We start from the raw sequence: 15,266 nt of genomic DNA on the forward strand, positions 1-15,266 counted from the left end.
CCAAAATGCTTGATTGTATACCACATTTATAACTACTCTCAATGGGCAGATCATAATAAATTAACACTGTTTTAGAATTATATGGAATGAAACAGGTAAATCTATGCATATACTGTATATAATATCTTCTGTCTAAATTTTCTAACTGTGTTACAGTTCTGTTGTTGACCAGGAAAGTTTTAATTAACATGTGTGAACATGTGAGAACATGTGAAATTGTATTCTTGTTTTGCAGATATAGATTTTTGTAATGCTTTTTTACTTGTAATATGTTGTTTGCAGAGTCTGATGTGGCAAGTTTTGATGGCAGCAGCTCATTGCTCTACAGGTTCAATCAAAATTCAAGTCAGACAGTAAAATATGTGATTTCCATGAAGTTCAAAACACTGCAGAAATCTGGGATTATCATACATGGCGAAGGACCCCATGGAAACAGTCTGACACTGGAGTTATACAAAGGACAGCTGTTACTTCACATCAAAACAGGTACTACTTTTCCATTAAATTGTTAGCGTGTCCAAAGGAAATAATTTTATTCAATGCGATTTCAATAATGGGAAAACATTTAAAATATAATAATGATATAGAAGTTTGTTAAATTCAGGGTATAGTACCAGAAAAAGTATTTTCCAGAAAAAGTATTTTCCAGGTAAAATATGTAAAGTAAATTTCTGGCATTTAGCTGACAGAAAGCCCATCTGTTCTATGCATATACATATGCTGCACCTTTTACTCTCGCCATCTGCCTGAATTTCAGTTTTTTTTTTTTTAACTTATATTTTTTATTTATTTTTTCCTGCTGTAATGTTGCAAAAAGTTTCTCAAGCATATTTCTAATTCCACTGGGATCAGTCTATTACCTTTGTAAATACAAGGCAAGAAGGACTTACTGGAAGTAATTCAAAATAGGTGCTATTTTCAGAGTATCTAGAAAGTCTTAGGTTTTGTACTAGCCAGATATTAATTATTATAATCTCTAAGAACCACTTCACTGCTTCCCAAGATAACATGTTGCATTTTGATAAATACATGGGAAAAAATTCAAAGGCATTGTTAAAGATGGAAAGAATGTTGTGCGGTTGACTAGTGAATAATTAATCATAACCATTATGCACCAATTTAAAACAAAGGTTTCATCATAATGCATGTTTCAATTAAAAATGTTAATCTTTTACTCAAGTTCTGTGTAGAAGCTCAAAAAATTTCCATCTCATCCATCGTCAACAACTGCTTGTCCCAAGTGGGGTCGTGGCAAGCCGGAACCTTACTTGGTAACACAGGGTGCAAAGCCGAAGGGGGGGAGGGGACACACCCAGGACGGAATGCCAGTCCATCGCAAGGCACCCCAAGCGGGACTCGAACCCCAGACCCACCACACAGCAGGCACCAGTTAAACCTGCTGTGCCTCCATGCCCCCACTTCAGAAAATATTAGTTCTATATTAAATTTTACTTGAGAACAACTTCATTGCTTTGGTTAGATTTTTAAAAACGTTTAGAAAAAAATGATTGGATCAAACATGTTGGGTAATATTTTCATGTAGAGGTGCTCTCCAATTTACGATGGTTCGACTTGCGATTTTTTTGACTTTATGATGCTGAACTGGCAATAGACATTCAGTAGAAACTATACTTCGAATTTTGATTTTTGATTTTTTTCCCGGGCAAGCGACATGTGGTGCGATACTCTCTCGTGATTCTGGGCAGTGGCAGCAATCTCGCAGCCTGCCATGCGGTCGCTATACGATACGATATCTACGTTGTGTTTTGTGCATCCATAATGTCACAGAAACGTCCATCTGTGTCTCCTGCTACTGGTGGGAAGAAGAAGAGAAAGGCAGTTACTCTTGAGGAGAAACTCAAGATAATTTCATGGAATTTGCATGGAGGCAGCAATTCCGTAATGGCCATCCCCCATACGTTAGGCTATGATGTTCTCTACGTTAGATGTATGAAATGCATTGTTGACTTATGATGTTTTCGACTTACGATGGGTTTCATGGAACGTAACCCCATCATAAGTTGGGGACCACCTGTATTTAATATAATAACTTGCATTCTGATATGATTTGTCAACCATATGTGCAGCAGAGGCATGAGATATCCTAGTATATGGCATACTGTATGAATTGAATTTATATAATGCTGCTCATGACAATATTTTCAGTTTTCAGAGCTCACTACTGCGCTGTTTTTATTGTTGGTGGTTATTTCACACGTTGTTTAACATGTACTGTGTAGATGAACCATTACCGATTATTCTGACTTCACACTCCAGTAATTAGCAAATTTTTATGGGGCTGTGACACTAAAGTCAATAATGACCTTTTTAAAGCTTTCTTAAGCTGTGGAATAACCAAATAAAGACCATTTCATTCCAAGTGTAGGAGGTAACACACTTATTTCTATGTAGCACCATAGTCCTGGAGGAATGTTTTGCTTTGCTTTGTTCACTGTATACTGTACCAGCTGCATATGGTTGAAATGACAATAAAGCCACTTTGACTTGACTTTGACTTTGAACAACATGACCTGGCTTCTTATCAGGATTTGGATTGTACGTTACAATTAAAGAGAAATAATCAAAATACTAACATGAAAAATAAATAATTTAAAAAGAAAGAATACAAATCGAGGGGTGCAGTGGCACAGTGAGTTGGACCACAGTCCTGCTGTCCAGTGGGTCTGGGGTTCGAGTCCCACTTGGGGTACCTTGCGACGGACTGGCGTCCCGTCCTGGGTGTGTCCCCTCCTCCTCCGGCCTTACGCCCTGTGTTGCTGGGTAGGCTCCGGTTCCCCGTGACCCCGTATGGGACAAGCGGCTCTGAAGATGTAATATGAATTGTTGTTATTAAAGTCTATATAGTGAGTGCATATGGATATTACATAGATATATTCATAAGTGTGCCTGTGTTCTTTTGCATGGGTCTGATGATGTTATTATACGGAAAATAACAGAACAATCAACTTTTCTGGGATGTTTTCTTCAAATGTACAAACAAAACCTGTAAATTGTCAGTGTTAACTGTATGATCATGATGGTAATAAGAAGAATGTTAACAATCCCTGTTGTTCTCAGAAATAATATACTATACACCGATACGTGTTTACGAGTACTACCAATTGATTTTTATTGTGAAGTATTGTTTTGTTCAGGTATGTGGGGTGCGGTGGCGCAGTGGGTTGGACCACAGTCCTCCTCTCTGGTGGGTCTGGGGTTCGAGTCCTGCTTGGGGTGCCTTGTGACAGACTGCCGTCCTGTCCTGGGTGTGTCCCCTCCCCCTCCGGCCTTACGCCCTGTGTTGCCGGGTAGGCTCCGGTTCCCCGCGACCCCGTATGGGACAAGCAGTTCTGAAAATGTGTGTGTTTTGTTCAGGTGTAATAACTTTAAGTTGTTATCTGAACAATAAGGTTCATATCTAAGCATTGAAATATAAAATTAAAGTAATGCAGTTAAAGAAATTCTAAATAACATGTAGGTTTCCTTTAAAGGGGCCTGATGCCTTTTCATTTGTCATTCACCAATTACAAAGGTTTGAAGCCAGGGTTATATGGCTGGAACTCTTAATAAGAAATGTGAGAGTAAGTATGCATGACTAGATTCCCGAATGAGTCAATAATCACAAAGGTGAGAGTATTCTGATATTGTGCAGATTTGCCGTGACTCACAGTTAGGGAGAAGTGCAAACCTATTTTAATGGGAACCTCCTCAGATGAAAAAGCTGTGTGAGACAAAGCCCTAGAATTCACTCTAACTTCTTCATGACAGAAGGTTGTTTGGTTGATTGCTTTCCTTATTTACAGTCCAGATCAAAGTAAAAGTTTTCATATTGTAAGAGGTTTAGTTTGGAACTAAAAATAAGGACACGTTAATGATTTATAAGACAACGTTCATCATATGTCTGGTTTAAAATTATAAGTCAAGTTTTTAGTGAAACATTTAAGTGTGCATTTAGTGCAGTTTACTTACTGTTGTAATGAAGTTGAACATAGTGATGTAGTAGTAATTTCTGTTCACCCAATTCCCTCTGCTTGTCTTTTCATACATTGCAGTTTCCTATACTCATCACATTTTTACTCATGACTGTGCATGAAATAAATTTCATAGTATGATTTGTTCATTGTTCCTATTGCTGAGTATAATGTATGTTTCAGTTGATTCTTACACTCTTGAATTCTTTTAGAAGGACAGTTCTCTGCTTTAGAACGATACGTATCCTGCATCCATACTTATAAAGTTGCATTCTTCTCTCTCAATAGCTCACTTTCATTAACAGTTTATCCTTGTTAGGGTTGCGGCTTATCCCAGAATCACTGGGCTAGAAGATACAACCTGGATGGGACAGCAGTCCATCACAGGGCTTGTGTTCTTCTTTTGCCCTATATTTGCAGTGAATGTATGCATTTTAACCAATTGCTAATACATGCAGGCTATTGAAAAGTAATAGAATAATTTATTAAAGTTGCTCCTGACAAGTCATAACTTCTTTCAGGACAAACAGTGTGGTATTGATTTGGTGGTTATTTGAAATTCATGTATCAACGACAAACAGTCACAGAAGATTTCGAAAGCCTAATAAAACTTGACGGTCTCTGAGTAGTAAGTGCTAACAGAAAGCCTTTACTATATCTTTAGGGTTTTGGCAGTGTATTACTCTGGAACAAAACACTAACAATCTTATCCTTCTTGTAATATTAAGTTTAGCATAATTAACCTCGATTTGTTTTCATTTGTCCATTCATTTTAGGCACATCAAGGTCAGCTTCTGCAGACGGCAATGTCATGGTTAAACTCGGAAGTTTGCTTGATGACCAGCACTGGCATTATGTTGGAATCGAATGCACTAACCGGCACTTCAACTTCACTGTGGACAAAAGCACACAGCAGTTCCAGATCAATGCTGACTTCACCCGATTTGAAATAAATGAGGTGTGTTGTCTTTTACCTGTTCGGATTTTAAATCAGTGCACGTACCAAGATGAAGTACTGTTTATAGTTAAAATTAAACAGAAGGCATGCATTCAAGTTATGTTTTTATGCGTAAGGCAGGTTCAAAGCTTTATATATCTAATACTTAGATGAAATACTTATACACGCTGAGGGTTGAGGGAGAACTTTTGCCTTTACTATTAAATATAGTATGAAGTTGTATCCATGGCAACAAGTCCTTAGTGGTACAATTTCCAGTGCTCCTCCTTCCTTTTAAGTGAACTTCACAAGATGTGATTGCATCGGTACTAGATTTGTAAGTTCTAAATGAAGTGTTTAAAAATTACTGATTTTGGAGCATTGCAATTGATCTCTTAACATCTCCTCAACTTAATGCAATATATTATATTAGCAGAGAGAATAGTGCTTCAGAATCAATACAGAAACAGCCAAATTTAGATTTCAGTTTTTGACGGAACATTTTCCTACTGTGTTTTTACACTTATTTTCACACTGAATTACATTTACATTGATTAATGTGTCCTTTGCCTTAGAGAAAGTTAACATTGCTGTGATGCTTTTTCTAAAGATCAGCTTTGGAGGTGTCTTCAGCCGTGAGAAATCAGGAATGTTTTCCAAAAGGAGTTTCCATGGATGCCTGGAGAACTTGTTCTACAATGATGTCAATGTGATCAGCCTGGCAAAACAGAAACGTCAGATGTCAATTATGGTATGTTTTCACATTAAGCGTGTCTGCCTGTCTGTCTGCTTGTCTGTCTGTCTGTCAGTCTGTCTGTCTCTGTTTGTTGTTTGAAAGGCACAATGAGGACTGCATGATAAAATGTGCCCCCAGTATTTCTTAAAAACAGGTATTGTGTTGATCATGCGAAGTATACATTTACAACATCCAAACGATTCAAATTTTGAAATCTCCCCTTCACAAGTTTTTGAAAAATATTTATCAAGAATTTTTTTCTTTTTTTTTTAAATCCTGGGTACCACAGTGGCAAAATGAGTAGCACTAGCACTTTACAGCTCCTGGACATTAGGGTCCAAAGTGGGTTGAATCTAACCCGTTTTGTCTGGAGTTTGCATGTTCTCCATGTGTTCATATGGATGCCCTGGTTTCCTCCCACTGTCCAACGACCTTTGTTTCAGCTGAATTAATGATTATAATATCCCTTAGTGTGTGTGTATGTGTGAGTGACTGTTTTGCGTGATTTTGCTGTAGTTGAAAGGCAACCAGTGCAGGGTTTACCCAGGCTTGCACACTTGTATTCCAGGATAGGCTCTGGACCACGGCAACTCTCAAAAACACAACTGGTTACAGACTATGGAAGCATTGCATTAAAATATGTTTTAAAAATATATGTATTTATGTGCAAGGACTGGGAAAATGTACACCAATAATAATTTTTAATAGTAACATGGAGAAAACGGAAAGACATGATTTACAATGATTCCTTGTGGAAATGGGGCCGCATCTCTCCAAGGATTTGCCCAATTTGTAGTGTATTTCTATACCATATTCGGATTAGCAGTTTTTTGTTGGTTTCCCTCCAATCTCCAGTGTTTTCTGCTTGTAAGGCATGAGGGAGACTGGGAACACAGCCTTTCGTACATTTTTTTTTTATTTTACAGTGCATTTTTATGCAGGTACAGTAGTCAGTTCAGCACAAGTTCACCCTTAGTTTTCCTTGGATGTGTGCGTAAAGGTACTTTTCACACTTTCTGCATATTTCCAGTTTGAGTTTCAGTGTAATTTTAGCAGCTTTAAAGGCTTCACATAATGCATATGTCACCATTGAGTTTTTAGCCTGATGCTTTCAACAATGACTATCACTGCTCTGCATTTTATATCAAGGCATCACATAAGACTGTGTGGACATGTAATAATCGTGTTTCGTCAAGATGACAAAGTTAGCAGATTTAATTCAAAGAAAAGAATTAAGCTTTTAATTTTTTGAGCTTTTGAGTTCATGATTCTCTTAAGTTATCATTATACAGAGATCTGTTAATCAGTATTTCTAGCATGGATTGCTACTTTAATTTTTTTAAAGTAACAGACATTTTGTAATGTTCACATAAAAATAACAGAAGTGATAACTTATTAGCATCATATAAACTCGTAAAAAAAAAAAAAAACTCATAGAAACTCAAAACCCAAAATTTAGTGGATTCAGTTCTCCAACATAGTTTTGTATGAAGAAAATTCCATCCCCATAATGTTAATACTTCAGTGTACAAATCTGTGTAAATTATATACAGTACCAGTCACCCTGAGGAAGGAGTTGCATAGTTATCAACACATGGCATAGTCATTATTTCAGTTTCAGTTTTTTTTTTTTTTTTAAATCTGATTTCATGCTAACAGTATTACATATAAATGAGGTCCAACCATGTGGATCTCATTTCAACAAGGTTGATTAATGTCAGTATTATGATATTAATTTCCACCTTAAGGAGGTTTTCAACCGTTGAGAACACTTAACTCCCCTCCTCCCCATGGGACGTCAAGTCAAATTGTACTCTTAATTCACCTGTTTGATGAAAGTAATTAATATGTATTTTTTTTCAGGGCAATGTGACCTTTGGTTGCTCAGAGCCAGCCAATGTTCCTGTGACTTTTGCGGGTTCTGAGAGTTTCCTTCAGTTGTCAGGAGCTCAGCAGAAAGACAGTATGTCAAGTAGCCTGCAGTTCAGAACGTGGAATAAAGAAGGACTCCTCCTCACTACAGAACTGTACAGAGATGCAGGGAGCTTGTGGATTCACCTCAGTGAGGGCAAGGTCAAGTTACAGATATCTAAGTTGGGGAAGATTTTGGTGGATGTTACAGCAGGTAACAACAACTTTGCTTTTAAGGTTGCATTAAATCTTTGTTTACTGGCGCAATTAGTTTTACTCATGTAAATGCATATTATTGAGTGGTTCCTTTTCTACATTAAAATATTTAAATATCAATGGCCATCTGGAATAATGTAGCTTCCCACCTATGAATAATTACATTGTAGAAGTAACTTGTAATGAGTTTCATTTTCAAATGTAATGGTTTCAGTTTTGTTCATGTTAAATATTTTCTCTTCTTTTACATTTTGTGAGAACAACATGGTGTGAATAGGCAGATGTTTTCTTGAATTGTGGTATTATTTAGTAGAACTCCTGGAAGGTATGAGAATTTAAAAGCATTTTTTTGGTTACAGGATCTGGTTTAAATGACGGACAGTGGCATTCGGTGGACTTTAATGCACGGAAAGGACGTTTAAGTCTAACAGTGGATAAAGAAATGAGTTCTTCTGGCCATGCTAATTCCCTCCTTCATGTGGCTTCTGGAAATCATGTCTTTCTTGGAGGTAGGAATATATTGTGAATCATGTACATGTTAACATAGTCAGGAACAGATGGCCTTCATAAATTCATTTCATTTTATTTTATTTTTTTTCCTGTTCAGTTTGAGGTTTCAGTTAGTCTTCCATTCTTTATGCCATTGTTATTTTTAACACAACAGTCCAGATACATTTGAATAGTTATGTATAAAGGCTGCAAATTACCTAATTGATATTCAGCAAGGATGTGGTAGAGCTCCGTTCTTGGTGGCATTGTGCCCTTTTCAGTATTTAAGGTGTGTCACAGTAGATGTGTGTGCGTAAATAATTGTACCAATTACTTGAAAAGAGAGGCTGGAAGCTTTGCTTATGTAATGTCAGAGAACATTCAAGTGTATCGCACTGATTGTAAAATGCATACATTGACCTTGAGCATGGAGCAGCCTTGAACAAGCAATAAGTATGGAATGGAGATTTGAGATTAAAGGCCAGTGTATGATCTGTGATCACAGATGATCTAGGAACCAGATATTGTACCGTAAAAAGGGCGACAGGAAACTTCCAAAACGCCATGCAACAAAGTTTATAAAATATGATGCAAAAACTAAAAGAAATTATGAACACAGTGTGAAATATATGACTTTCACATTAAAATTTAAAAATAGGAAAAAAGGATATAGAGGTCCAAATCCATAATGTATGCTCAGACAATATTTACATTTACACTTTTTATTTATTTTTTTTAATTTACCAGATGCTTTTCCCCAAAGTGACTTCCAATGAACTCTGTGTAGTGTTATCAGCCCACACACCTTATTGACCAAGGTGACTTATACTGCTAGATATACCACTTACAATGGGTTACTCATCCATAAATCAGTGGAACACACTCCCTCTGTCACTCACACACTATTTACTACTTAATTCTGCATTAAACAGTAATTGTGGTTGGTGTGTAGCGTTCGAAATATCGCAGAGACTAAATCAAAAGGAACATTTGAGAATGCTTTGGTCCAAGTGAGAAATTCCTTCAGCAGGTACATGTAACACTACAGCTGCACCTATAGCACCCTGAATAGCTGCCCACCATAGTGTAACATCTTTACCACAAAGAAAAAAATCTGTAAACAATAATGCTTATATATTGTATGGTTAATTGTGTCATTTCACATTCTCATTACCCTAGTTAATGAAGTACACAGTCGATTATATTTAGTCAGAACTGTTGGCAATTGGATCACTTGAAATTGAGGAGGAAAATAACATAGAGGCATGTGTTACATGCATAAATAAAGCAGCCTTGGCCTCGACTTTACCGAAATAAACAAAATGTGCTGAAGAGCAGCTAGTTAATGCAAGGGGACAGAAATGCTGAGAGCACCCATTAGCAACGCTGGGAATGCAGGTGGATTCATGGGCTCTGAGGGCACATTATGATGCACCATTGGCAAGATTCAAGAAAGATGGAATATATTCCAAAATTCCAAATCAGTGGGGGAGTGGAGTGTGTTTCTGGAGTCATATCAGCCGATTGATTCTGTACACAGAGACACTCGGGTAATTAGGCAGAACATGATTCCAAGAGCAGCTGTAAGCTGCCTTTTTGTTACCGTTTCCTGTATGGTTGCCATATCTCCCGAGCACAGCAGCACTGCAGTAAAACCTAGCAGGAGTATACAGAAGTGACATATGAGGCAGAACATTAACGTTTCTTCATTTTTTTTCCTCAGTATGCCAGAGGTGTTGAACATTGAGACTAGCTGCTCCCCGGTCAAGGGAATGCTTGTTAGAAAGGACACAAAAATGAGGATGATGTGCTCTGTGCACTTGTCTGTTTATGACCCGAAACAGGAGTGAACGCACTGCAGAAAGGGAACCTCTCGGGGATTCGAAGGGTTTATTCCAAAGCTCATTTTATACCATGTTTTCCAGTTAATTCAGAAATGTTACTCGGCTGGTGATTGCAACATTTTCTTTCATGTATGCTTTTATTTATTCATTTTGACTCTTAATGTGTAATTTGACATGAAACTCCTCATGTCTGTACTGTTTAAAACTCATGGAACACGACATACATCCACATCCCAGCTGCCTCTGCTTTTTACCTTTTATGCCTCGCTTAGAAGGACATTACATGCATTATAGTTCTACCAAGAACACATTTTATTTTTAGTTATGCCACAGAGGAGATATTGAGAAGACTCAGCATTTTAGTTCTTTAAGATTACTGAATGAATGAAATGTTATCACTTTTTAAATTTCTCACTTACAAGTTGGTTTCTCTTTTTTCGATATGTTCACAGGTTGCCCAGAGAGAAAAAATACTCAGGAATGCCGAAACCCTTTTCATGTTTTTCAAGGATGTATGCGGCTCATGTCTGTTGACAATATAGCCATAGACTTAATACAGGTACAGCAGTCACTCACTGGAAATTACAGTGATTTGCAAATAGACCTATGTGGCATTATTGATAGGTGAGTAAACGTTAATATGTGATGTCAATTATCTTAAACTTGTTATAGTTTATCTTTATTGTTTTTATATTTGTACTTGTGTGACGTTATGCTTTCAATGAGGGTTGAGGCTAAAGGAGTATCTTTAACTTTATCAGATCATATACTGTAATTAGATTCAGCTGAAGTGTTTAATCAATAATTAATTGTTGCTTTTTTTCTTTTATTGTTCGGTGATTAACAGCACTCTGGGTTTTTTGTTTAACTTTATCTTTCAGAAATGATTAACTTTATACACACTGTGTGATTTTTCAAAATGCAGTTGGAAATTAAAGTATAGAGGTGACCGTACTGTTGGGTTAATATTATCTTAGCTTCGGGTATTTTATATTGCTGCTGTTTTTTCTAAAGATTGGTACTTATTTTGGAATCCACTTTCTCATTGCATGGCACAGATTGATTTTAAAGATCATAGTTCTGCAGTTGTAGTATAACTGTGACCTTGCACCACTAAGGTGACACTATAGTTTTTACGTATATGTTGTGTGTGGATACATCTTGCAGTGTGGAAAATATGAAGTGTTTTAATGTACCATTTATATTGGAAGAAGTGGGAAAGCACAGTGGTATGACTAACAGGTATAACTAAATAGTATGTTATCACCCTGCAATATTTTGTTGCGAATATGAGAAATAACCACATAACCAGCAATACCATGAGAAACGTATCTAATTTAAGAAGTTAATAACTGAATTCCTGTTTTCATAAAAGTAATGTATCAATAATGATGTACATGGCATTAAAAATACTTTATGTGCGTAAGATTGCATAAATTGTGAATATATTGTAAATGGTAAAATTGCTGTACTTGGGACAGCTGGTAGTGTAATGGCTACAGCTACTGCCTTTGGACCCAAAGGTTGCAGGTTTGATCTCCACTGCTGGCTGTAGTACCCTTGAGCAAAGTACTTACTCAAAAAAAAAAAAACTGCTCCAGTAACATTACCCAGTTGTATAAATGAGTAAATAATTGTAAGCTTGTTATAATTGTTACTTTAACATTCTAAGTTGCTTTGGAGAAAAGTGTCAGCTAAATGAACAAATGTAAATGTACTTAGTCTTATGACTTGTAATCTTGCAGACATGGGCCGTTTTTCATTTTTGTTAGTATTCTTCAATTTGTGTGCTACCCTGGTTCCCTGTGTTTGGAGACTAGCAATCCTGCAGGCTTTTTTGTTGTTCTTTGTGTGGTGGAACATCAGGTACCTGTAGTACGACTGCCTGCACTGATTCATGGTGATGGCTATAACCCAGTTTGATTTATGGTTTGAGTGAAACAGAACAAACACTCCAGGAGAATGTTTGCCTATGTTCTGTTATTACACTATGGTTATTTTTTCAACTACTAGCTTATTTTTTATTTTACATTGCAGGTTACAGTTGCATTCATAATTTCAAAAGTTTTAATATTGAGTTTCACTGGCCATAACAAATGCTTGTAGAGTACAGAATATCTAAACCATATAGTAGAATCCAATCCCAGAAGTAAAAATATGCTGTTAATGTAATATTTTGCTTTTCATAATATTCGAATTAAGCTAATATGGGAATATTTGTTGAAACATCAAGTTGATTGTTGCCAGTTTATGCGCATTTGCATCCATTTTTGTATTCCATAATGATTTCTGATAGGCATGGCAGTGCATTATTTTAATGAAACACTGGCTTTCTAAACAAACTTTGAGTGAACCAGTTTAACTACTGCAATAATTTATCAGTTTTTCTTTAAAAGGACAGCTTAGTCAAGATGTATCTAAGTTATGCATGTTATTTTCTTTAACATTAATTGGATTTTTTTGGGGCGCAGAAACCCAGGTGTGAAACAGGAGAAAGTTCCCATTAATAGTAGCACAAACAACAAAGAATGGCAATGGAACTAGTCTGCAGGGTTTTATGAGAGCATCAGGAGATGAAATAGTTGAACAACTAGATTTGTTGCCAAAAGCTGACATTTGAAGTCACTAGAGGGTCTCACTGGGGTAGTCTTAATCATATTTCATAACCCTAATTGTTTCACTTGGTATATTCAGCAGTAGATAAAACAGTAGGCCAATAAATAATTCCATTGTATATCAGGCTTTTATTTTTTTATTGATTACAAGTTGGCTGCAGGAGACAATGCAAGAGAGGGCGGCCACAATGAAGTAAATTCACCCAACTCTAGGTTGGAGGAGAGGCCTGGGGCAGCTGGTGTGGAGACAGCTGGAGGCTCTGAAGAATCTAAAAGAAGCTCCACGTGAACCCGAAAGGGTGCGAGGGAAGAGTAGATTGTTGGGTTATCGAAATTATTATACTTAGAGAGACAGGATAAATGACAGTTGAGGGCAACCATCTCTAGCCTCAGTTTAAGCATTTGGATGATGAAAAGTACAGGAAGTGTTGGAGGTCAATATATATATTTATTTATTTATACAGTATATTATATATTTATAACTATTATATGTATATCTGGATTTGGAAACAGACAATATTTGTCTGGTCTTTCTCCGGGTAATGGTTTATTTGCCACTGAAGTGTTGCCTTTTTTTGAGATTTTTGAAGCGCTGGAAAGCCATCTCCTTGCAAGAGCACAGTATTTGTTAAGGATTATAAGAGATTACCAGACAGCTCTTAAATATTCTGTTGCATGAGAATTTATAGGCTTTTAAGTTAGAAGTAGCACCTTCTGTTATTGGAAGTGAATTGTGGGATTCTACAACTGGAATTTTAGCAAGTTGTAAATGAGCTGCAGAGGATTTATAGAATGGTAATTTTTGTGCTGTCCAGTAATTAGACATGGCTGTTTTAAATATAAAGGGGGACATGGTAGCACAGCGGGTTTGGCCAGGGCCTTCTCTCTGGTGAGTTTGGGGTCTGAGTCCAGCTTGGGGTGCCTTGTGATGGACTGGTGCCCCATCCTAGGTGTGTCCCCTCCCCCTCCAGTCTTGCGCCCTGTGTTGCCAGGGTAGGCTTCAGCTCACCGTGAGAACAAGGGACAAGCAGCTTCAGACTGTGTGTGTGTGTGTGTGTGTGTGTGTGTGTGTGTCTTCTATTACCATATCCTCTCAAAAATATGGACCTGGAAATTTTGCTGGGTATTGTACACTAATAGTTTGCAATAAATTAGGGTGCTTGCAGAATTCCCACCCAGAAACACCCTCTCTGAAAAGAAAGCAGTAAACAATGTCACAGTGCTAATGTCTGATCCGAATCTAACCAATCATGAAGAAGCTCAGCTGCAAAGCAAGTGGGAAAAGATTGTAAACAATAGTATAAACACTTCAGGAGGCAACTTTATCTCCGAGAAGTTTACTGGAACTATCATACCGTCTTCAAACTAACATAACCTCAGGGAAATTTATCATAGCTGCATCACTTTGATTGAAAAAACAAGTAAGCCACTCATTACTTCTGAAGTAATAAAATATTTGCTAAATGAAATGTGGTAATTTACTTCTAAACGTGACCAGAAAATCAGAAAGAAAATTTTGAGAATAGCAAAAGTTCCAGGAATTACATTGTTCAGTACGGGAGGTGCCAGGGAAAAGCCAACAAAAAATTTGACGTCTTGTGCAGGGTGTGAAAAGATTGTGTGAAATGTCTGACTGAGGTTAAGGAACAATTAAGGGTCATTTACTAGTTATTTCCACTGATGTCAACAATGTGGCTCACAAGAGTGTTCAAAGTGGATGGCATGATTTCAAATAAACAGTATAACACTTCCTGCTTGCTTGTGGTCATAAAACAAGAATTTCAGTTTTTTTTTCACTTTTTAGAGTTAAAAACTTGTAAACCATTTATCAGGCCTGATTGTAGTTTTGAATTTTCTGGTGTTTTTCATGGTCCATACAACAATCATGTTAACAAAATAGCCAAACAAGTAAAAGCAATTATATTGTAGATATATAAATACTTTGGAACGTTCGATACCGATACACTGGACAATGACACGAAAATTTGGACTCTACACATTATGAAGGAATGAACCAAGCAAGTTTATTTGGTGTACTTTACGAAACACAAATTAAAAACAAACATATTTACTCTATTTACCTAACACGGATATTTGTATACAGAACACTTTAAGTTCAATGTATATGTAAATTATTCATATTACATAAAATAGACATTTTGTATCAAACCATACTGGAATAGAAAGAGTCCAAGCAGCTTATTATATATTATTTAGTAGCTTATGCTCAGGAAGAAGCAACTGTTAATACAGTTATGCTGTGCTCAGTTTCTATCTTCAGTTTATATGTGTTTAAACTCCATGTTAATCGCTTTTTGATCTAGAAACAGTAAAATAGGTCTTACTTCAGTGTGCTTTTATTTTACAACAGACAGCTATAAACAGAAAAAGTGATTAGTTAATGCCATTCATAGTGTAAAATATTACTTTTACTTGATTTATGATAGACACTTTCAACACATTGAAGTCTATAAAGAAGAAGTAGAACAACACTGACACACTAAACCGTCATTTTAGACGTAAATTACTTATGAATTGCTACAAAAA

At 36.6% G+C, this 15,266-nt stretch overlaps 1 protein-coding gene across 1 annotated transcript in view; it reads left to right on the top strand.

Annotated features, from left to right (window-relative positions):
• Positions 1-15,266, top strand: part of cntnap3 (contactin associated protein family member 3) — a 90,547-nt gene that overhangs the window by 44,350 nt on the left and 30,931 nt on the right. The window contains exons 5-10 of the mRNA XM_018736679.2: positions 283-486; positions 4,748-4,929; positions 5,519-5,659; positions 7,508-7,769; positions 8,131-8,280; positions 10,557-10,728. Coding sequence (XP_018592195.1) covers positions 283-486; positions 4,748-4,929; positions 5,519-5,659; positions 7,508-7,769; positions 8,131-8,280; positions 10,557-10,728 — 1,111 coding nt within the window. The remainder of the gene's footprint in view (positions 1-282; positions 487-4,747; positions 4,930-5,518; positions 5,660-7,507; positions 7,770-8,130; positions 8,281-10,556; positions 10,729-15,266) is intronic.

Source organism: Scleropages formosus, chromosome 6, assembly GCF_900964775.1.
Source record: "Scleropages formosus chromosome 6, fSclFor1.1, whole genome shotgun sequence".
NCBI lineage: Eukaryota > Metazoa > Chordata > Actinopteri > Osteoglossiformes > Osteoglossidae > Scleropages > Scleropages formosus.